The sequence below is a fragment of the Chiloscyllium plagiosum genome, unplaced genomic scaffold (genome assembly GCF_037043375.1).
Source record: "Chiloscyllium plagiosum isolate Xiang-an unplaced genomic scaffold, Cpla_swu_hap1 HiC_scaffold_30, whole genome shotgun sequence".
In the NCBI taxonomy this organism is placed as follows: Eukaryota; Metazoa; Chordata; class Chondrichthyes; order Orectolobiformes; family Hemiscylliidae; genus Chiloscyllium; species Chiloscyllium plagiosum.
In genome coordinates, this window is record NW_028270168.1 from 16,772,362 (window position 1) to 16,797,476 (window position 25,115).

At 39.8% G+C, this 25,115-nt stretch overlaps 1 protein-coding gene across 10 annotated transcripts in view; it reads left to right on the plus strand.

Moving 5' to 3' along the window:
- Positions 1 to 25,115, plus strand: part of LOC122563556 (homeobox-containing protein 1-like) — a 62,340-nt gene that overhangs the window by 30,778 nt on the left and 6,447 nt on the right. For 3 of the 10 annotated variants that reach the window (XM_087976770.1, XM_087976769.1, XM_087976771.1), the window contains exons 7-9: positions 1,340 to 1,422; positions 3,664 to 3,759; positions 5,606 to 5,700. In XM_087976770.1, the coding sequence (XP_087832896.1) occupies positions 1,340 to 1,422; positions 3,664 to 3,759; positions 5,606 to 5,700 (274 nt within the window). Of the gene's footprint in view, positions 1 to 1,339; positions 1,423 to 3,663; positions 3,760 to 5,605; positions 5,721 to 8,532; positions 10,301 to 13,597; positions 13,741 to 25,115 lie in introns of those variants that run through there. The other 7 variants (XM_043717430.2, XM_043717432.2, XM_043717435.2 and 4 more) reach the window with 7 other exon arrangements.

Genomic DNA, 25,115 nt, shown 5'->3' on the forward strand with positions numbered 1-25,115 from the left:
CAGTCCTCACCCCATTCCCAGCACCTTCCCTTGCCACCGCAAGAAGTGCAAAACCTCCCCCCTTCACCTCCATCCAAGTCCCCAAAGGATTCTTCCACATCCGACAGAAATTTATTTGTACCTCCACAATGTCATTTACTGCAACCATGGCACCCTATGTGGTTTCCTCTACATCAAGGAGACAGGACGCCAACCTGCAGGTCATTTCAGAGAACATCTCTGGGATACCCGCACCAGCCAATCCCACCGCCCCATGGCTGAACACTTCAACTCCCCGTCTCACTCCACCAAGGACGTGCAGGTGCTGGGCCTCCTCCATCGCCAGACCCTTACCACCCAACGTCAGGAGGAAGAACACCTCATCATCCACCTTGGGACCCTGCAACCACACTGGATCCCAGTCCCAAGCCTCTAACTCGCCCCTGCCCTCTTGACCTGTCATCATCTTTCCCACCTATTCACTCCACCCTCCTCTTTGACCTATCACCTTCTCCCCACCTTCATCTATCTATTGTCCTCTCACATACTTTACCCCCCCCCCCCTCCCATTTATCTCTCAGCCCCCTGGCTCACAAGCCTCATTCCTGATGAAGGGCTTATGCCCGAAATGCAGATTCACCTGCTCCTCGGATGCTGCCTGACCTGCTGTGCTTTTCGAGCACCACATTCGCAACTCTTATCTCCAGCATCTGCAGAACTCACTTTCTCCCTTTTGAGAATACAATAGAATAAGGTCTTTAAGGGCTGCAACTACCCATGGAATCATGCAACAATGTGTGTTACTTATCACCAAGAAAGGAGAGCTAAGAGGGAAGGTTGTAAGCTACTAGAACTGACTAGTATATTTAATCTGAAAATGATAATGCACCATAGTCTTTCTGACATCCTTGTTTTCATGACTGTTTGATAGTAGCAGTCCTTTTTGGCTTGTCAAAAAATGATAATTTTAATGAGATTCTATCACATTTTAATAAATAATCAAAGCATTTCTATGAATTACCAATCTATTTCTTTCTCTGAAGACTGAAAGATAAATGCTGTTCAGAAATGCACAGTAATTGTCTATTCTACATTATTTGTACCTCAGAATTTTTATTTGCCAGGTGTGAGGTCAGTTTACTTCTCTGTTGGTGACAGTACTGGGTATAGGTTGAGGCTTAACCCATAACCTCACACCCAAATCATCATTAACCTTTAAAGGGAAACCCTATGTTACATAAGAATGAATTAAAACATTTCTACATTAATCTGCTTATTGCAATGTTTCAATACTAACGACAGTACATAACAACTTAAATAAGCTCATAATTGTCTTTTGTTTGATTTCACTGCCTGACAGCTATTTCGGTGAAAATCAATATCCAGATGAGGCAAAGCGAGAGGAAATTGCAAATGCCTGCAACACAGTCATACAGAAACCAGGTGAGCAGTGCCTGGATTCAGGTTTGGATCGGTGTAAAATAATGCAAACAGAAGAAATCAATCACAAAACGTCAAAGTACCTGGTTTCTGGCACTATATGTTTGAAACACTGTCAAAATACAGAATAGTGTTTGCTATTTGTGAAAATTATGTGTATGTAGCATCACTTGTACTGAAGACTTTGCAAGTTTCTTGTAGAGCACACTAAGTCTTTACTGAAAGTTGTCATACTCAACACTTTTTTTATCACTAGTTTATAAACATTTGCTACAAATGGCCTGATTCCTGATGCTTCACTCCAGCCTTACCTTTGTCCAAGCCTGAGCTCTCCCCTGGGCTTTGCCCCTTAGCATTGCCTCCCAATCTCTGCCAATTTCATAGAATCCCTACAGTGTGGGAACAGGCCATTTGGCCCAACAAGTCCACACCGACCCTCTGAAAAGTAACCCTCGACATTTGCCACTGACTAATGCACCGAACCTGCACATCCCTGAACACTATGGGCAATTGAATATGCCTCTGCATAACCTGCACATCTTTGGACTGTGGGAGGAAACCGGAGCGCCCAGAGAAAACCCATGCAGACATGGAGAGAACGTGCAAACACCACACAGACAGTAGCCCAAGGCTGGAATTGAACCTGGGTCTCTGGTGCTGTGAGGCAGCAGTGCGAGCCACTGTGCCACCCCACGTTCTTACCTGAGGCAATTCTTACCTAAGACTCTTCCCTGACTGCTTGGTTCACCCCCAGCTCTGCTGCTGGCTCCACTTCTGAGCTCTCAGTGATGTTGTGACTCCATCTAGTGACAGAATCTGTTCAATGTTTAGAGTATGGGATTTCATCTGGTACGTGCAATGACCAACATCTGCCGCTAGGTGGGAGCCCATCAATCTAAATATACAGTACTGTATATTGAGTATATGTTTCTTGTATATGCATCCCTTTTATATTCGCTGTGTTTATTTTGCAAGTAATTTAGCTAAGAATGTATTGTGTTGCACATGTATAGTACAGTATTTCAAACTGGATTTTTTTTCGATTGGGCAAGAAATGTCCAAAGGAACTTAACTTTAGGATAGGTTCCAGCGGGAATCAATGATTCACTTAAAGTTGTTTCACTTAATGTCACAAATTCCAGGAATGCAACTATAACTTTAAGCAAGCAGTTACTGTACTTAAGTTAGAAAGTCTGCATATTTTAAAATGGAAGTAAGCAAAGTGCTTGTTGGAAGACATATGAAATTAATACATTGGGGAAAATATTGTTAGAGCTACATAATTCCTAAGTGGTCAGAATTTTAAATTAAGAAACCTTGACATAAACAGCAATGAACTCCCAACAGAAAAGCTGCAACTAAGTATCCTTTTGAAATTTTATAAAAATTATCTTGCTCCCAAAATAAGCACACTCTCAAGAATACATGAGCGCAATGATTATGGAAATTAAAAGTGATCAGTCTTTTAAAATCTACTTATTTGGGAATTAAGAATAGGGAAGGCCTGGACAACACTTTGAATCAAGCTGCCACCTTCAATTCCCGAATACAATAGATTTTAAGTGGCTGCTAACAGAACAGAAGGAAAACTTAATGTGGCGGCACGGTGGCACAGTGGTTAGCAACTGCTGCCTCACAGCACCAGAGATCCGGGTTCAATTCCCGCCTCAGACAACTGTCTGTCTGGAATTTGCACATTCTCCCCGTGTCTGCGTGGGTTTCCTCCGGGTGCTCCGGTTTCCTCCCACAGTCCAAAGATGTGCAGGTTAGGTGAATTGGCCATGCTAAATTGCCCGTAGTGTTAGATGAAGCGGTAAATGTAGGGGAATGGGTCTGGGTGAGTTGCTCTTCGAAGGGTCGGTGTGGATTTGTTGGGCCGAAGGGCCTGTTTCCACACTGTAAGTAATCTAATCTAAGTAATCTAATCTAATCTTATCAAAAATGGTCAATCAAGTTGGTTTATTCTCTATTCCCAATAGAATACATTACAGGTTAGTCTCTCAAATTGATCAATCTTTACTCTACCTTTTTTAAAGAACTAATGCTCTGCCTGAATTCTCATTCAGCTCAAATATTTGAGAACCTTTTAGCTCAGTGATATGTTAAGAGAGAAGTCATTATTAACTGGAAAGTTTTGTAAATACTGAAAATGGTGATACCAGATAATCATATTACAATTTCCTATGTGTGTGATGAAGTACCTTTAATGTAATAGGTTTGCCTGCATATTGTTCACTCATACAGGTAAAAAGTTATCAGAGTTTGAACGAGTTACCCCTCTGAAAGTGTATAACTGGTTTGCCAATCGTCGGAAGGAGATGAAGAGAAGAGCAAATATAGGTAAGGCTATTGCAGGAAATGCTTTATGTTTACTTACAGCTGATAGAATCCTTGTTTCATAATTAGAATGTTGTGAACAAAGGAGCAGGACTAGACCATTCAAGCTTGCTCCTCTATTCAGTGTAATCGTGATTAATCATTCACTTCAATGTCACATTGTCACCATATCCTTTTAAGTCGTTGGTAATTAGAAATCTGTCAAATGTCCTCTGTAGTGGACAATTCCAAAGATTTACAACCTTAAAACTTAAGAAATAGGAGCAGCAGTAGACATTCAGCCCCTCAAGACTGCTTCAGCATTCAATAAGATCATGGCTGATCCAATATTTCTCATGTCCACATTCTTGTCCTTTCCTTATAACCGTGTATTCCCTGACTGATGAAGAATCTGTCTATGTCAACCTTAAAAATACACACGGACACTGTCCCTCCACAGCTCCCTGGGGCAAGGAGTTCCAAACATTCACAGCCCTCTGAGAGAAGAAATTCCTCTTCACCTCAATCCTAAATTGATGCCCCTTTGAGCTGAGACTAAGACCTCTGGTCCAAAACTCTTCCATGAGGGGAACCATCCTCTCAACATTTACCTTGTCAACCCCTTCAGAATCCTATATGATTCATTGGGATCACTTCTCTTCTAATCTCTGGTGAGTGGAGTCTCAACATGTTTAGTCTTTGCTAATAAGACAGTCCCCCCTCCCATATCATGATCATTCTAGTGAACTTTCTCTGAACTGCCTCCAATGAAATGGTATCTTCCCTTAAATAATGAGATTAAAACTGCTCACAATACTCCAGATGCGGTCTCACCAGCACTTTGTACGGATGAAGTAAGACTTTCCTATTCTTATACTCCAATCCTCTTGAGATAAGAACCAACATTCCGTTAGTCTTCCTGATTATCTGCTGAACCTTTGTACTAGCTTTCTGTGTTTTGTGCACAAGTATGCTCAAGTCCCTTTGCATTGCAGGTTTCTGCCTTTTTGTTTTTCCAGTTTACCTAATTCTCTGTCCTTTGTTCCTCCTTCCAAAATGAACAACAGTTCATCCCACACTATACTCCATTTGCCAACTTTTTGCCTATTTATTTAACCTAACAATATCTCCTCCCTGAGTAAAATAAAGTTCTCCTCATCTTGATTCGAAGTAGCTTTCCCTTGTTTTAAAACAGTGTCTCCTGAATTTAATCTCTCCAACCAGGGAAATATCTTGCACCTGCATCAACCCTGTCGATCCCTGTAAGTGTTTTGTAGCTTTCAACGAGATCACCTCTCATTCTTCAAAATAAAGAGGTTTTCTATTCAGTCTTTTCAAGCAGCTCTCCTGCAAATGCTAAGTGAAACCCCACACTGTAGCAAAGCAAGAGGTTCAGCTCTCTCAGTTTGTACCGCAGCTGCATGAACCAAATGTGGATTAGGTTGGATGTTGTTCTGTCCATTCTAAAAGTGACCACATGGCAAAACGTATTTGTGCTTGGTGATTCTCTTAAATTTTGCAAACATTTTAAACAAGTAAATAATTAATGAAGTACTTAGGTTAAGTGGAATATTGCAAATAGAACTGAGGTCCCCAATGCAAAATTGGTATGGTCATACTGATTGGAATGCTCTAAGTTCCATCTTCGGTCTGCCCTGACTTACATGTTTTCATTTAAGGTGAGGTAAAGTACAATGATTGGTAATGATGACCTTGGACTGTAGAAGAGAATACGATCCAGACATTTTACTCATGATTGACCTATGCTGGAAATCAGACTTGAGAGTACAGATTTGGTCTTGCTTTTAAAATTTACATCATGTGTTTTTTTTTAAGGTTAGTTAGTTTCTGATTAATCTTCTTTTCAAAGAAGCAGCAATCCTGGAGAGTCATGGGATTGATGTTCAGAGTCCTGGTGGACATTCCAATAGTGATGACATTGAGGGCAACGACTACTGTGAGCAAGTGAGTCACGACTATTAGAGGTTAGAACTACAAAAGTTCCTTCTTTGAATCTCTTTTCTGTATCAGGTGTATTGAATAAATGTATATGTTATGATCTCAGAATTTAATTGGGCTGTTGTCGTGTCACTGTGTGTGGATCAGGGGGTCAACTTCAGGTCTTACCAGCTCTAGCTGTGTCATAACATGTCTGAGCAGGTTGATTAAAAATAACTGGACTCAGAATTTAAGTGGGCTCTTATGGTGCAGTAGTAATGTCCTTAGCTCTGAGCTGTGAGGCCCAGGTTCAAGTCCCACCTGCTCCAGAGGTGTGTAATAACATCTCTAAACAGGCTGATCACAAAATGTCTGAACCCACACTAGGAGTTGGCCATAAATTCAATGTCATCTAAAAACTATTTGCTGGATGACAGACTAAAGGTCTCAAGATCATTTAAAGTGAATTATAAATCATTCATTTGTTGGTGGGTGTGTGTGTTCTGCAGATACGTGTTCTTGAGGGTTAATTAAAGCAGCATTTGAATAATAAATGAGTTTTGTGAAACAACTTATTTTTTTAAAAGCACTTTAAGAACTTTTCAAGTTGTGAATAACACTGACTTTGATGAACCTTTTGGAAAGAAGAAGAATGTGAGAAACATTAGTTCTTGCATTCTTGAAATCTTCACTAATTAGATGGCACATGGGTCTAACTATTTAGATTTACCAATTGTCGTGTGACCAGTGCTGCATCAGTGTTGGGAACGGCATGGATCCTCTGAGTAGCCAGGAGGGAATGTTGGTCCTGTCCATATCTCTAGGCCAAAAGTTCTGGGTTCAAGTCCCACATCAGAACTTGTTGGCCATGGAAATGACATTCATAATATGGTCAAACAGATTATTGGCCTGTAAATAATTCCCGCCTCGGGTGACTGTCTGTGTGGAGTTTGCACATTTTCCTGATGCCTGCGTGGGTTTCCTCCGGGAGCTCCGGTTTCCTCCCACAATCCAAAGATGTGCAGGTTAGGTGAATTGGCCATGCTAAATTGCCCATAGTGTTAGGCGCAGGGGTAAATATAGAATAGGAGAATGGGTCTGGGTGGGTTACTCTTCGGAGGGTCAGTGGGGACTTGTTAGGCCGAAGGGCCTGTTTCCATACTGTAGGGAATCTAATCTAATCTAAAAATCTTTCCAGTGCCCCTGGTGGAGGACAGTAAGGGTGAGAGAGGTTTGTAGTCAGACATCCTGCAGAAGGCAATGGCAAACCATTGCATACCTCACATATTGACTTGGACCAACCCAATACAATTTCATGACCCTTGGATGCACGAAACAGGAGAAAAGACTAGCCGAATTAGTACTTTAGTGACTTCATATTGATTTAATTTGAAAATGCCATTTTTTTTGTTCAATGTTGTCATTTTCCCAAAGCAGAATGAGCTTTGATGTTTTGCCTAGGTTTTGCCTGAGACGATACATTCTTGAAATTCACTAGCCTATAAAAACTACATTAAACCCCAACCTGGTTAGTTTTCAGTTACCAGCCATTGTTTCATGAAACAACAGATTTCTAATTGAAATATTTAGGACCTATGTTTGAACCCACTAGCTGCTGGTTAATATGTCCACAGATCTGTTGATTAACAATAGGCTGCAAATTGCATCCAATTCACGCCTTCTCAGCAATTCTCTCCACTGTATTTAAAATTGCTTTTTTTGGCTGCATTTTTGCTCTGATTGCACAATGTTTGACATAATTCAGCAGACACCATAATACTGTTGCTGCAAAAGTTGGTATGGTCCAAAAACAGGCATGCAGATCACAATGAGTGAATAAGCTGAATCCATTACTTTCAATGCAAACAAGTGTTCACTCTGCTGCATAGTATTCCATTCCTGAGCAGTGGATGCAAGTTGAAGCTTGTCAGAACAAATTACAAAGAGATGCTGCAAGTGCCTGAGGAAGAATATCCAAGCAGCAAGAACTTTGAGAAATGGCATTGTGGGGCAGAGAGTGTGCTCTAAGGTTCACCGAAGCAGCACTGGAGGCTTTGGGGTAGAAGATGAACAGTAGCAGAACGTAGCATATCTTCAGCTTACCTCACAGTCCTCCTGACAGCAAAGGCAATGGGAGCATGTTAGCAGTGTAATCCTCCATGTAGTGACCTAAGAAGCTCAGTGATTCATTGGAAATTGATGAACGGATCTTCAGATGCAATCTGCTAACAATGAAGCACTAAGGTACTCTTCTGGCACAGTAATAGTGTCCCCAACACAGGGCCAAAACATCTGGGTTCAAGTCCTACCTGCGTGCAGATGTGTCATAGCATGTCTAAACAGGTTGACTTTAAAAAAAAGTTTTCAAACTTTTTTCACTGGTTTCACTCATTGCTCAATTCACAATCTCCCCTTCATTCATCAATAATGCCTACCAAGGTTCAAATCTCAATCACAATCAGAATTGCTACAACCTTGCACCCAAATCACACAACTCTCAGACACTGTCTAATTAGCCAGCCAGGATAGAATTATCATGCGCACACACACTGCACTACACTCTGTTGCACTTTTCCCCCTGCAGGAAGTGGGAGCACACAACTACAGGCCAGTGACAAGCAGGACCAAGCATGGCATCATGTCTTCACCCTGTTGGACGAGGTGATATTCAGCATTATTGCAGCAGCCGTGACCATTAACAAGGTTGAATGTACAAAGGATAATGGTACATTCATAACCCACTTTCCACTGATCCTACAATCTCTTCTGATTTACAAGCTGCAGATGGTCTAAGCAGGCACCTTTTGCTGTCCTACTAGGCTCTCACACAACTCCATCCCTTTGCCTTTCTCCTTTCAGAGTCAAGGAGTGAACCCTGGCCAGGCAGTTGTTCAGCAGCAAGAACTTGAAGAAAAAGAGACCGATGAAGAAACACTGTTGCTCAATCTCACACTCGCAGCCATGAACTTCGATACTGAGATTGTGTGCTTACTTTTGGGTGTAGTTTAAAAGGCAGGATTTGGAGATTGTGAGAGACCAGATGCCAAGACAGTGCTGAACATAGAACATTACATAGAATGGTAGCGGAGATGCCTGTAGGTGAGGTCACTCAAGTTCTGCTGCATGAACTCAGATGAGTACTTTGTTAAGGTGACTCACAAAAAAAGTCTGAAGTTGTCCAAAATTAAATGCTTGGTGCATTGGGTGATCTGCCAGACAACCGAGAGTCACAGTCAAGGAGCGTGGAGGGGTCCAGCACTGGATTTGCATGGAGCTAGATCTCCAGGATGGAAATTGCAGCCAGTTTCATTACTGGCCTTGTGTACTCAGTCACGATCTATGCACTCAATATGATGGTGGCTGCTAGATCAGCTTCCGTTACACTGCGTGCAGAAGACTCCTAAATTTGTGGATGCTGCTGTGGTACCTTCGACTGAGTCATTCAGCCAGCTACCTACCATCAGACTTCTGACCTGGCTGCAGATACAAGTGCTCAAAGGGATTCCTTGGGTCTCACAGCAATCTATCTTCTGACACACTGGTTCATTTGCTGAGGTGTTCAACAGGAAGAATGGCAGTGACTCTACATAGCATGATTTGCTATCCTCACCACACCTCAGGCAATGGGAGAGCTTGCCAAGGGAGGGTCCTTCATGGTAACCTCAGCTGGTGTGGGAATTAAACCCACACTGTTGGCATCGTACTGCATTACAAACCAGCTGTCCAGCCAACTGAGCTGACTGACCCCTTGTTTGTGTGCCGCTAGCAATCCTGCACAGTGACCTGTGTACAGTCAATTCCAATCTGCAGCATTCGGAGCGCGCTTGCTGCACCTCTGTTTACATACAAAATACCAGTGACCTCAATTGTACAACAGTGGCCACAGGATGTTGGAGATTTCTTCTGATCCAGCTTGGAAAGAGCTTGACGTAAAATGTTTCAAGTCACGGTTACCTACCTCTGTAGCTACTGCTAATGCCATCCTCACCCTGCTTAGGGGCTTGGATTAGGTTGCAGATTTCAATGAGCAACTTATTGAAGTTGAGGCATCAGGCACACTGTTTGTTGATAAGGTTGAGACAGGAGAGGAGAAACTAGGCTTTCCCACTTGTACTGTCCGGATCTCCTGAATCTTATCACTCACTCCCAGATACTCATTACCAATTGATGTTCGTCTTCCAATGCCTTGGTGAATACAGTTCTCTGTGAATGATAGACAATATTTGCAGTGATAATGCCCTAAAGCCTCATTCTTTGTTTCTTTTTAAGAAAAGTGTGTTAGTTGTTTGATTGTCATATTTAAAATAAAGCAGCCTTTGCCTTCCACAGCAATTTTCCATTATCATAGAAAAACACCCTCAGGTACTTCACAGAGGCATTCAGGCCTGTCCTTGAGAGGGTGCCAAGATGAGGTTTAGAAAGATACACTGGCTGGAAATAGTAGCTGACACATTTTCTGTTCCTTTTTGAAAAAAGCAAATACAATATTCAAATCATCAACTTTATTTAAACACGCAGGGGATTTTTTTTGTGATCATAGATCCTTAGCATTGGAAATTCTAGCACCCCACTACAGCAGGTGCAATGTTGTTATATTGGGATTGGGAAGTTAAAGAATTTTGAAAGAATATTCCAATGAGATGAAAAATAATGTGAAATTATTGAAACCTTTATATTTACATGAGACTTCATCTTCTCTGTGTTTTTTGGATAAGTTTTGTATAAGTGAATGACTGGGCAAATTATATTGTTGGTGATGTGTATATACCTGTATCTCTGTAGGGAGAACCAGTACAGAAAAGTCACAGTCCAGAACAAGGTCGTTCAGCCCATCATGTCTATACCAGTTGTATAAACTAGCTGCCTGTTCTAATAGTACTCACCAGTACCTGGGTCATAGCCTTTCAGGGTACAGAGCTTCTGGTACAGATCCAGGTTTCTTTTAAGTTGAGGGTTTTCACCAAACTGGGCAGTGAATTCCAAACATCCACCACCCTCTGGGTGAAAATGTTTCTCCTCATGTTTCCTCTTATTCTTCTACTAAGCACCTTAAAACTGTGCCACCACCTGGTAATTGACCTCTCTACTACAGGAAACGCGTTTTTACATGTCCAAGCCCCTCATTATTTTGCACACCTTGATAAAGTCATCCCTCAGCCTTCTCCATTCTAAGGAAACCAGCGCTAATCTATCCAATCTTGCCTCATTGTCAAGTCCTGAAGAAGGGCTCATGCCTGAAACGTCGATTCTCCTGCTCCTTGGATGCTGCCTGACCCGCTGCGCTTTTCCAGCAACACATTTTCAGCTCATTGTCAAGTCCTCGCAACATTCTTTTAAATCCCCTCTGTATGCTCTCCTACAGCCATCATGTCCTTCTTGTAATGCCATGACCTGAGCTGTACAAAAAAACTCTAACCAAAAATGTCTAACTAGTGTTTTCTATAGTTTCAGATTACATCTCTGCTTTATCTCATCCAAAGACGGAAAGAATCCTGTGTGCCTTCTTTATCACCATCTCCACCTGTCCAGTCACTTCAGGGATTGTGGACATGCACACCAAAGTCTTATCTCTTCCTTTATCTCCCTCATTATCCTTCCATTTATTGTCTTCTTTACTTGTCTTCTCCACACACGTAACCTTGACCTTTTCAGGATTGGATTCCATTTACCACTTTATCATTCTCTGAACCAAACCAGTGATATTTTCCTGAGGTTCACAGTTTCACTCTCAATTACTCAGCCAGTTTCTGTGACTTCCTCAAATTTTCCAATCATGGAACCCATATTCAAGTCAAAATCATTAATATATAGCAATGGATCCAAAACTGATTCCAGTAGAACGTTAGTGGAAATGCTTTTAATTCACAGAATCATCTGTCAATCATTAACCTGTCCAAGTAACAATTAATCCAAGCTCTCAACATTGCTTCCAGTAATTTGCTCACCACTGAGATCAGACTGACCAGTGTCTAATTAATGTGGCCTATCCTTGCACCCTTTTGCATAATGGTACAATGTTAGCAGACTTCTAGTCCTCTGGTACCTTGCTTATATCTGGTGAAAATTGGGAAATGAACCTCAGAACATCCTCTGTTTCCTTCTTGACATCCTTTAACAGCCTAAGGTACAATTCACCCAGCTCTGGTGATTTATCCACCTTCAAAGAGGTCAGCCCTCCAGTACTTCCCTTCTCATTGCACTTATTTTATCTAATTGTCCTCTTTAACATGAATATCTGCAACTTCCCTCTTCTTTATGGAGACATAGACAAAACACTCGTTGAGATCCCTGCCACATCTTCTGCAGCCATGCACATGTACCTATGTACGTCTCCAGTAGGCCCATCCTTTCCTTAGTATTCCTCTTGCTCTTAATGTACTGATAAAATATCTTTGGACTTCTCTGAATTTTATCAGCTAATGTTTTTCCATTCCTCTCTTTGCTTTCCTAATTTCCTTTTTCACTTCACGCCTGTATTTCCTACACTCCTCTAACCTTTCTAAAATCTCCATCTTTCTATTTTATCTTGCCCTGTGGACCTGTGGATAAACAGAAGACTCTAGATCGGGCACAAAAGCCTATTTTCTTTGTGGAGACAATAGGTTGCATTTATATTTTGACATATTAATACATTTTAATGTATCTCATAGAAGCATTACCACAAAAAGTTTAACAGGGAAGGGCCAGGAGGGATAGTTTACCATGGTGACAATCTGTAAGATGTCACTTGCAACATGATAAAAGGCATTTCAGTACGGTGGCTGGTGGAGAGAACCTGATTGGAAGAATACAGATGTGGAGTTCTGGGAAAGATGAGTTCATATTTGGGAGATAATAATATATTTTAAGGACTTTGAAGAGATAGGGATCTTGGGGATGGATGGTAGTTTACAAAGCTGGTGAGGTTGTGTTGTTTTGTTGTGAAGAGATCTGATTACAGGAGATGAGAAGGAAAGGGGACCAGTCGCTGGCAGGTGAATGAGGAAGGGAAGTGAGGCAGTCACCAAGATTGAGGGAACATGAAGTGGATCTCACGGACAAGTTTAGTTCAGTGAATGAATGCAAGTTCAGGGCTAAAGTAGTGGGAAATCTGAGAGAAGATGTTTGGCTGGGTGGCTAGTTGAGGGGAGGGAGGTTGATGAAATGATCTCAATCTTCATGACTGTCAAAGAGCTCTTCACAATTGTAGGAGTTGAGGTGATGAAAAGACATGGTTTACACTAGAGAAAAGAACCCAAACATTATCTTCATGTACCAGGATAATCATAGATACTGAGCAATTTTGACAGATAAGAATAGCACTTGACAGTGCTGATTGTGATTCAGCCAGATCTAGCACTGAATGGCTAAACCAGTTGTCTTCTGTACTGTTGCATTTATTTATTTTAAGTAGGAAGTGATTACAAGCTAGGATGCATTACCTGAAATTCTGGTAGAGACAGGTTCATTCATGGCTTTCAAAAGGGAGGTGGATAGATGACTGAAAAGAGAACATTTGCAGCACTATTGCAAAAGGACAGGAAAATGGGGGTCGCCAAATTGCCCAAATAGAGAGATGGCATGGCCTGACTAGCCTCCTCTGCTTTAATCATACCGTGAATATATAGACCTGGTCTCCTTGAATTAAGAGGAACAGAAGTGAGGGCTGAAGCAGGGATATAAGAGTACTGCTTCTAAAGGGAATGTAGGTTGTGTTGTGATCGAGCTGATCGAAAGCTCAGACATTTCTTGACAAATGGAAAACCAATTGAAGTTTGGGAAATGTGGGTTTACCTGAAATAACAGTTTTGTTTTAAACAGAGCAGACATTGGAGGAAGAAAACAAATGAACACGTTAATGCTGAACTGTAAGATTATTTAATTTTTGTTAAATCCAGTGCTACTTATATGGCAGTTTGTGTTTCTCCCCTCCACCCCTCCATAGGATGAAAATACTTCCCATAGTGACCATCAGCAAGACCCCATCTCATTGGCTGTTGAAATGGCAGCTGTCAATCATTCGGTCCTAGCTTTGGCCAGCCAGGGTGGAAGTGAGATCAAGACAGAAGCAATCGACGATGATTGAACGTAAGGCTGAAGGCAATCAGGATTATATATTGTTATAGACTATAGCCACCTTCTTCCCTATTATATGTACTGTTCTGCAACAGACTATTTAGATGTATATTTATCATTTGTTTGTTCGCTGTGCGTTTAAATTGAAAGAGAAGTTCTCATATCATTTTTATAGCTGCCTATGTGATCATCTCATCTTAACATATCAGTGAATAGAAGTTGTCAGGTGTGACTTGTGCTAAGGTTTGCTGACAGCTGACTGTGAACTCAACAATCATGTTTTTAATGTATTACTGCACATTACCCAGTACAGTTTGAAATTATTAGCTGAAGGAAAAATAAAAACATTTTCTATTTTCTACATAGCTAGTTTTTTATTAGGGAGGTACGAACAAAAAAAAAGGTCACATCAGACCAAACTGACCCAAAGTTGGACGTTGTATGGGTGCAGAACTCTCACTCTACAGTATCTTCCTGGTTCCAACTGATGGAGACTAACGGACTGGTGGTTCCGTACACACCCCATACCATATTTTACATTGGGTGGTTCAGAATGGGATTTGTTCGCTTGCTCCTACTTTTTAGCATGTGTATAAATCAGGGAAAGGGTCGACATTCTACAGTCAGTCCTGTTGTGGTCATTCCCTGATAAAATAATTTCCCTCTGAATTTTATTTTTAAAATTTCTTTTTGTGATTTACTTGTAGAAGGTTTGGTTGTACACCAGCCTCCTAGCATTCTTTGGACGGGTTAGGCAGCCTGAACTGTGCTCTTCCAGCACCACTAATCCATTCTTTGGACGAGCTGCCAACCCTGTTTTCACATCTCTTTAAGTATGTGCAATTAAATGCTGAAATTTACAACAACTATAACATACTTATTAGAATTTGCCTCTCAGGTTAAGGAAGAACAAAATTTTTGGATCTGACAAATATTCTTGATGTGTGACAGTCTCTGGTTGCATTCTGCCAATTTCCACCTTCCCAGAAGCAAGATTATGCTTAATTGGGGAAAAATCCCTTTAATTTTTGTAATGCTGTCATCAAACGTTCCCTGTATCTGTCAGCAAGGTTAGTTTTTTAATGAATTTTATACTGCATAAAGAAATCTCATTCCGTGTTAAATTTGATATTGGAGCAATTAACTTGTTAGCTGTATACTATGGGGAGAGATTTAGCACAGGAATTAAATGAATAAGTAAGATCCACTGCTAGAGAAATGTTTTCAGTATTATGTAGATTTTGATACATCTGGTGTTTTTGCATCCCAAGACCATAAGGAGCAGAATAACATAATGTAACAATCATTTGTAAAACAGCACTGATGCGTCAAAAATAACACTTCTGGTTATTTGGAAATTGGTGGGTAACAACACAGTGGCTGCATTAAAGACGCCACAACAGGACAGTTGAATTTGTTATTGAAACTTGCCTTCTCTTGTATTGACTGAGAAATGACGTCTTATTGTTAGAGACATTCAGCTGTACTGTCCTACGTTCCTAGGAGGACACTAGTGTATGGAGGTTATCTTAAGTGTACATAAATTGGATATGTAAATGAACAATGGCAGTATTCAAGATTGTCAGATGCAAAATTTTGTGCTCATTTGTAATCTGGGTGACTGCAGAATGGGAAACTCAAATGACTTTTCAATGTTGTAAAACTTTCTCAGTCAAGAGTTACCTTTTGCTGCAGTGGTTCCAAGTTGCCCAAAGTTGGAGAAAATTTTATGTGTCATTGATTTTTCTGTAAATGTTTCTTTACCCAAAGTCTGAGACTCTGATTTATGTCACTGAAAAGGATCAGAGTTGTTCCCCTTGAAGCTACTGTGGTTGACAAAAGCTTCAAAAGAATGAATAAGTCCTAGCAGTATCTTTTATTTTAACGTTTCATAGCTATGGATTAATTCTAGATTGTAATTAATAATCCAGATTCACAATCATTCCTGCTTCCTGTGAAGTAGTTCAATAAAAACCTTGAGTTTAGCAACGTGGCAGAGAACCTAGAACCAAGCTGGTCTAGTCCCAGTCTATAATGATGCTGGTTTCCAAGCTAACAATGCTCTAATACTGTCCATGGACACTGCTGCTAGGAATGACAAAAAACATTGCATATATTAATTTGCTTGGTTATCATGCCAGTAACACAGGAAAAAGTGTAATTCAGTGATAAAACTTGCTAAGTGTTATTTTGATTATTACCACAGTCAGTATTCTGTACGTTCAGACCTTTGTTTTATGCAGTCTTGATCTAAGGTTTCGGCTATTTTCCTCTATCCAGGTATATAGTATTAGAAGCACTGTAAGCTTTTGACTTTCAATGGAAGATGAACTGGGACAAAAGTATCAAAAACATAAATTGCTGGAAAAGCTCAGCAGATCTGGCAACATCTTTCAAGAGAAATCAGACTGTTTCATACCCTCTGGCATCCCTTCACAGATGCTGTCAGACCTGCTGAACTTTTTCAGCAATTTCTGCTTTTGTTTCTGATTTACAGCATCTGTAATTCTTTCGTTTTTTTTTATTTGGGACAAAAGTATTTTCTTTTCTCTGATATTCTGGTTGTCTTTCAGTGTAGGACATTGCCCTTTATCATGAGACAATGGATGCTTTACTGTTGAAACAAACTTTAATATTCTACTGTGCCACTGGTGCGGTAGAACACAATGTCCTCATGTGGAAATCTCTTGTATGCTGTTTTAAAGGACATACTAACTCACTTATTTATTTCAAATGGCTTCAGGTCTTCCCCAAAGCAGTGGGGGAAAAAAAGGCATACAAGTATTAATATTTAGATTAGATTACTTACAGTGTGGAAACAGGCCCTTCGGCCCAACAAGTCCACACCGCCCTGCCGAAGTGCAACCCACCCATACCCCTACATTTACCCCTTACCTAACACTACGGGCAATTTAGCATGGCCAATTCACCTGACTTGCACATCTTTGGACTGTGGGAGGAAACCGGAGCACCCGGAGGAATCCCACGCAGACACGGGAAGAAATGTGCAAACTCCACACAGTCAGTCGCCTGAGGCGGGAATTGAACCCAGGCAGCAGCGCTAACCACTGTGCCACCGTGCGTGCCACTGTGCCATGTTATAGCGTGTAATTTTGACATCACATTTTATCCACGGAGGAAAACCTCTTAGAACGTTACTATCTGAAAGATACTATTTACTGTCAGGCAACCTGCAATAGAAATAATAAGGAAGTAAAAAGGTATTTTACAAAACAGAATTTCAATCCTGTACTTTTAAAATTTGAAAAATGAGGAATCTATACTGGAAACATGTAAAGATATATAGTCTGAAGGAAAAGGGAGATGGTGCTTTGAACGATTCTAACAACAAGAGGGCTACCACAAGATGCTTTAGTGTACGTTTATATGTAGCAATTTTGCATGTTAACAAGGTTACGCACCAATTGCTAATTTTTATTCATGAATTCTAATGGGAAATGATGTGTTTCAGTGCACAAATTCGGTATTCACCTTCTTCTGCCTGCTTAAACCAGTTAACATGCAAATATAGTTATTTTGCTTTCCACTCACTTGTACTTTAAAGATGTGATTTTTGAGTGAGAATCAGGAGGGATCCAGCAGAGAAGCATAGAGGCATTGTGAAGAGCATCTTAACTGTAAAGCACACTGTAGGCATGTTAGCTAGTTCCACTTCACAAGACAAACTGTTAGAGATTGAGGTTGGCCGGTGGAAGGGAGTCTCCAAAGTGTAAACCCTGGGAAGATGATCACCGGAACAATTTGGCAGTGTGAAGTTTCTCAGCACCTAACCAAAATGACACATTATGCCATGTACAGGAGCCAGATTGAATTCACTGATGGGATATAGTAATAGACCGAGAGAGGCAGGACTTTTTTATTTTGGAAAGATATAGCATTCTCAAAGTACAAGACTACGTTGGCTGGACCCAAACTACTAGTTAGTAAGCATTGTAATGTTCCATGGTACTCATCAATGAAAAAGGATACGACTCCAAGAACATGCAACTAATAAGAAAGTACTGCCCAAGAATGTTATGTATCAATTATGGTTTCTAAGGAGTGTTCACAACATATGAGTAAATAGTTAGCTCTGCAGAGATTCAGATTATCCATTTGAAACCTAACTCATGACACAGTTGTACAATGTATCACGATAATAGTGCACTGGCTACTGTACAGGGTTGTTTACCATTGGCTTCCATTCTGCATGTGTGTAATTTGTATTTTCTGTCATCTCTGTTGTCCCTTAATTTCCCCCAGGCGTTATGTAATTTACAGATATATTGGCCCATGAAGCAAAATTCAAAACGGTTAAAATTTTGTTTCATTATTAAAGTATATAAAAGTCTTCTGGATTGATCACCCTTGTTGCCTTTAAAACATGTACATTTCCAGAAGGCACACAAGGTAAAAGTATTAATTGCTCTGTTTTAAATAAAAAGGTGTAAATATTCCCATTTAATGCAATGGCTGTGAGAAAAGAAGAATTGCATCATGTGGAATGAATAGTTTCACTTGGAGCAGCATTCTGAATGCATGAGCTGCTAAGAGCTGTTTGGCTGCCACTAATTTCTGATCATGGTCCAGACTGTTATAATTATTGTAGATGGACTGACAGAATTCTTTAATATAAATTGAAACCAGAAAGTGATGGAAATACTGAGCTCATGTCGTAAAAGGTAACAGAGTTTAACATTTCAAGTTGAATATAACCCCTCTTCAAAATAGTCTTCCCTCCCTGTCCTGCTCCCCAAATAATTAATAACAGATTAAAGAATGGGAGTTTTGAAGTTCCCAAGCCGCATGATTAATGGGCAAAAAAAGTCACAGGCAAAGGTCCCCTTATTTTTCCAATAGTCGGTGGGTGCATAGGATATTAGGATGCTCCGTCATAGTTTCAACAATTGTTTTCAAAGAGCTTGCTTTGGAACTAAAAGAAAGAAAATATACAGGTGATTGACAAAACAAAACTGCAGTTTTTCTGTAAAGGTTACTGTTAGAGGTGGGGATGTCTGGCTGAATAGTAAAGAATAGAATTGATGGGGGAGTTGGGTGGGTTATTTAGAGAGCTGAGCCTTAAATTTTCAAAAGTCTACCATTTATAATAACGTGTGATTTGCATACAATGACAATAGATTTACACTGGTCTCTGAAATCATGTAGGTTCACAAAATCTAGCAATTGTATTCAGATTGCTGATAATCTTCAAAACACAAAACAAATATTCTGTTTCATGCATACTTGTCAATAGGATGAAGTGATTGTGATAACCCCAACTGCATGAACAATTACCTGAGTGCAATAACAAAGGTACCGTTTGAAGTTAGTGTCTTCAGGATAGGGGTCAATGAGAAAATAAACAAGTCACAAAGAGTAGGGTTGAGGCAGTTTATTAAAGAATAACTCACATCTAGAATAGTCAGTTTACTGAGCAAGACAGGAATGTGTAAATGTCAACTGCTAATCCATCATCAGAACTAAAAACTACAGGATGACTAAGGAAAGAATTTGCATTGTATATAGTTGCCTTCATGTCCTAAGGCACCCAAACCTGCTTCACAGTCCATTACTTACTTCTGAAATACAATTATGATTGTCCTCTGGACTAAAAAAAACATGAAATTTGCACAAACATATCGCACCCAAGCAAAAATAAGATAAATGAGTAGTTGATCTGCTTTTTGTAATATTGATTGAAGAAAGACTGTTGACCAGGATACCCTATGCCCTCTTTTAAATAGTCTCTTGTGATCTTTTATTTGGTCTTTTATTTAAGTAACAGTACTCTTGAGAATGCACTGAAGTGACAGGTTAGGTTATGTATTCAACTCTTCGAGTGGAGCTTGAACCCCTAACTTTGTGACTCAGAGGTAAGAGAGTTACTGCTGAGCCAAGCAAGTAATCAAACTTATTTGCACTGATAGAGATAAGTATGTCATAGCACTCCAGTTTGCACTGCAGTGAAGATCTAGCGCTGATGCTGTCAGGTCGTAATGCCCAGCAATTACACCTGGTAACTATTATAAAAGGTTCTTTCTAAAGTACAAAGGAGTATATTGGAACAAGAGCGCCCTCTGGTGCTTTGTTGCCATTTTGCAGGCAGAATTACAGTATATAAAATTTACTTTGACCACATTGCTATACTGTGCTCCTTTTCATATGAGTTCTTATATCATGGAAATGTGACAGCATTTTTCACATGGAGTGCCATTCCTGTTGACAAGTAATCTGTTATCGTATAAGCAGGCGGAAGTGGGTACTGCAGATGCTGGAGATTAGAGTCAAGATTAGAATGGCGCTGGAAAAGCAAAGCAGGTCAGGCAGTATCTGAGGAGCAGGAAAAGCATCGTTTTGGGCAAAAGCCCTTCATCAGGAATGAGGTGATGAAGGGCATTCCTGATGAAGGGCTTTTGCCCAAAACGTTGCTTTTCCTGCTCCTTGGATGCTGCCTGACCTGCTGTGCTTTTCCAGCGCCAGATTAGACTGTTATCATATAAGACCAATCAATAGTATGCACTTTTCTTTACATTTTATGTCAATAGAGACCAGTTAAACTATTGAGTCTTCCTTAGCTCTTTTCTGGAGTAACCTAACCTTAACTCTCCCACTGTGCCCTCTGAGCCCTGTATCTACTTTGTCCAGTCATTCACCCATCTCTACCACATTACCATATCTCCTAACCCTTCTCTAAATTGTCAGACTGGTTGTCAAACATAAAGTACTGAATTAGCAGAAATTTCTCCAACTAGTTACTGTTCTACCTGCAGGAAATCTGAGGGTGTTTAAACCTTCAGTGCCCTTGACCTAACCCTTCTAAGTTCCTTCCCTTATCTCCCACTGTAGTCATTGACCTACATTGTTTCCCAGTTGACAAACCTTTGATTTTAATCTTTTAATTCCTGCTTTTGTATTTCTCCATGGTCTTGCCTCTACCTATTTCAGTATTTGCTTCAGTTCCATAATCCTCTCAGACATCAGTGTGCTCCGATTCTAGCCTCTTGAGCATCCCTATTTTGATATCTTTACCAATGATAAGCATGCTTACCGCTACCAAAGTCTCAATCTCTACAATCACCAACCCTCACTCTCCAGGTATTTTCTCACTGATGATGTTTCTTTCTGTTCATCTCTTTAATGACTCCTTATGTGACTCGAGTTAACTTTTGAGGAGGAAGTGAGGTCTGCAGATGCTGGAGATCAGAGCTGAAAATGTGTTGCTGGAAAAGCGCAGCAGGTCAGGCAGCATCCAGGGAACAGGAGAATTGACGTTTCGAGCATAAGCCATTCCTGAAGAAGGGCTTATGCCCGAAACGTCGATTCTCCTGTTCCCTGGATGCTGCCTGACCTGCTGCGCTTTTCCAGCAACACATTTTCAGCTCGAGTTAACTTTTGCTTGAGATTGTTCCTGCGAGGCACCTTTAGGATATTTTACTACATTAAGGGCACTGTAAGAAAAGTAATTTGTTCTCTAATTTTCTCATAAAACCTGTGGTAATTTCTGCTTCTGGCAATCCCTGAAGCACAGCACACCATGTTCAAAAATAACATTCTTTCACTTAAAAAAATCCTAACTTCTCATTCTTAGCAAATGTTTTAATCAATGAGTTGGAGGAAACCACAGTTTGAGACCTCAATGTCCGGTATCTGACTGTGTGTCATGATCCCTGTTTTTCCATTTCACCAACTAATAACCTTGAGGGACTATCACTTGGATTTCAGAATGTTTGGCCAGAAATGTTTCCTGCTCCGATGCCTCTTTTAATTTGTCATGGATGAATCTCTCTACATTCCTTAGATGGCTGCAGCATGTGCCTCTTTGACAAGCAGCTGTCTCTCCTACATCTTGCTTTGTTAGCTACCAAACGACCTTCTTCTCTCTGCTGACCATACCAATCCCTGTTCTTTTCCTCTTCTGCCCTAAAATCTTAAACTGACTAGTCTATTTACTTGGAGCATATCTGCCCTTACCCTTTGTTCCCAGGTTTCGCTTGAATAAGTTGAACTTGTTATCAGGCAGAATTTTGTCACCCACTTTATTTTAACCTAAGCTTAAGGGCACAGTGAAAAATATCTAATCTTATCAGCCTCATCATTGTAATAACTGACAGGAAGGTAAATGGTGAGGTAGGAGAATTTTTCCAAACTTACTCTGCATATCACCTGCATAATTGGCAATCGTATTGTAAGGACCATACTTTCCATATTTAAGAGAGTCTAATCACCCAAAACTAGGCTGTGCCCTTGACTAACAGCCGTAGACCTTTTTCCAAACTGCAGTAGGCATATTGTCAGTGTTAATGGGATGCTGGTGTAGCCAGGAGCAGTCTACACATGAATGATTGCCTAACTAAAGAAACGGTCTATCCTTATTCACTCCACAAAAACATTTTATATTTTAAAAGAATATCCATGAAATCCCCTCTCTTTCTGCTCTGGTAGAAATAGTTTTGGTAGCTTAGATTGCTCATCATAACTATGGTTTCACACTCCTGGTGTTATCTTGGTGAATTTACATTCTATGATCTAGATGGCTTTAATATCTTTTTGTGATGGAGTGCCCAAAACTACATATAGTAATCTAACAGTGATCTAACCATGCTGTGCATATGCAGAACTAGGATTACAATGCAAAGTCCACATTACATGTAGGAAGTGGCAGTCACTTTTGTAGAACGGCATATCTGATAATCAGAATTTACAGTATTTGAATGTACAATTTGTATTTACTGATTTCAGTTTGACAGATATAGAAGCTTTTTTGCTTGAGTTATGTTGCCTGGACTGAAAAGCTCCATTGCACATCTCTCATGTCCTGTACATTATAACTGACAAGCAGTGTTTGCTATTGGGTGTTCACTGGTGAATTATAAATAATATTTGAAAAGTGAAATGAAGACTTAATCATTATGTTATTAAAGCTGAAACAAATTGGTTTGTGCAGAGTTAATTGATTTTAAATGAATTGGGATGTATAATTAGTCTAAATGGCCTAAGGCCAAAGAGGGCAGGATTAAGTGAGGGTTCATCCTTCCAATTGTTGTCCAGTTAATCATATCAAATAGATATGTATTTGTAATATTGTGAGCTAGAAGACAACTGTATGAAAAATAGCAAAGGTCTAATGAAATGAAAAACCAATTGGATTCCTTGAATTACAATGTAAAATGTAGCTTATGCATAATTTCAGTTAAGTAGAATAGTTAACAGTATGTAATGTTCTATCTTCAATAACATTTCTTGAAAAGTGGCTCTTAAACGCATTGTCAAACAAATTCTAATGTGGGCTTTTTTTAAAAAGATACCAATATGAGCAACAATAGAAACACTGCTGCCTTTCAAATGTCACAACTAACCATTTAAAACTTTAACTTTATACCTGGTTATTTATATTTACTTGGTAAATAACTCAAACATTTACACTGCATGATGTTGAAAGATGGTGTTAATTGTGTAAAATCATTTTTTAAATAATTGCGCTGTCTCCTTTTTTCCAAAAATAAATCAAAGTTGCCTTTCCTGTCAAAGATGCACCTCCCGACTATCCAAAGTGGTATTACAAATTAAATTTTGGATATTTCTGCAGCCTCCTTGTGCAATGCCCCATTACTAAAGAGTTTGCAAGCTGCTGGAGGACAGTTGATTTTATTCTTCCCCCACCCCAGACCCTAACCTCAAATTTCTTTTGGATCTTTTGGCATTTAATTGCTGTGACACATGAACTTCCATTCAACATTTGCCTCAAAATAACACCAATGCCATAAATAATCATTCAAAAGTAGTAATTTTACATTTTCAACATCGTTACAGGCTTCAGGTGTTACATGTGCAATTGGCCGATGACACTGTCTATATCAGCCTCAGGTGGGTACAAGAATATTTTACCACTCGTGGCCCCAAGAATGAAGTTAATTTTTTTTTATAAAAATCCTACTTTTGAACATTTGTTTCCAGACCAACCTTCACCTTGGCCAATGTGTTTTTTTAAAATCTGTTATCACGGCAGGATTACCTATCCTAGTAGGAGGAAGGGTTCCTACTTGTCGTTTGCTAATAGATTAGGAAAGATCTGTATTCTCTAAAAGTAAAAGTGCAATTGTGACCTCATTCTTTCCTGTTAGGACTATGGTTCTGCTGCAAAACAGAGAAAGGAAGTCCTTCTTCACAATGTTAAATACTTACAGTTACAAAAGCACATTGGTTACAACTGCTGTTTAAATCTTAATTCAGTATGGCTTTCACATCAGGCTGATTTTTACAGGGCTACCATCTTCATAAATAAATTCTAAACTAAGTTGTTCATTGATTTTTGACAAGTAAGCAGATCAGTTTGACTAGCATATTTCACTGTGGGCTGGGGTTTATACTTCTACAATTTCACTTGAAAGTACTTCCATAATGCCAACTTGTTCGTGTTTCCTTTGGATCACATATGGCTCAACAACTTAATTACTGTACATTATAATGTTTTGGCCTACTAATGTGTGCAATAATGATTATTAAATTGTAAGTCAGCACAAAAACAATATACTGCATTCGGAAGAAGTCTGAAATAAAAGTGGGATAAAATAAAATCTGGAAATAGTAGTATCTGTGCAGAGAAAAATGGAATTAACATTTCAAAATCCAGGTGAGACCAGTCAACAAATTTGATAAGATCTGCCCTACCAAATTTCACACCCTTGTTATATTAAAACACCTTCCCTAGAGACAATGTTCAAAAGAGTGAAATGTAAGGCTTCTACATGAAGCACAATAGGAGCATTTCTTGCTTATAAGGAAATTCAGTATTAAACTCTTCATCTAGCCTAGCATCTGGATCCAAGTTCTGCTCCCTGTGCAGGTTGACATTCTAGATTGAGTCTCAGTTACATTATTTAAATCCAATATACATATTGAAGATTCGACCCCACTTCCTTCCTGTGTTCTTCTCAAAGAGCAAGGTTAATAATTATCTGTATAAATATGGATTCCAAGAAGTTAAACTTTTCATTATTATCTATTGCCATTAGTTTGGGGCAGCTAAAACAATTTTGCTTCCATTTCTGTAGTGTCTTTGCCAATAGTTGCCAGGCAATAGTGCAGTTGTTCAGTTGGTTGTAAAGATCTTATTTTGGGTCCTGCTAATTGTACAGAATTCTTACGTGGAGATGTGTGTGTTTCCAATGAGAAAGAGATCAGATTCAACTGTGTTGACCTCCACAGTGGTATGGCCTGTATACCTCACTCACAGCTGAGATTGGTACGTGAGTGGCAGCTAGTTTCAGAGTGTGAGTTTCACCTGTAGAACAATATCCCATTGAAGGAATCCTTCCTTCAGGTGCAGAGGAAAACATTTTCTTTCTACATATAAGTCAGCTTGCAACCTCGAAATCCAACTAATAGAA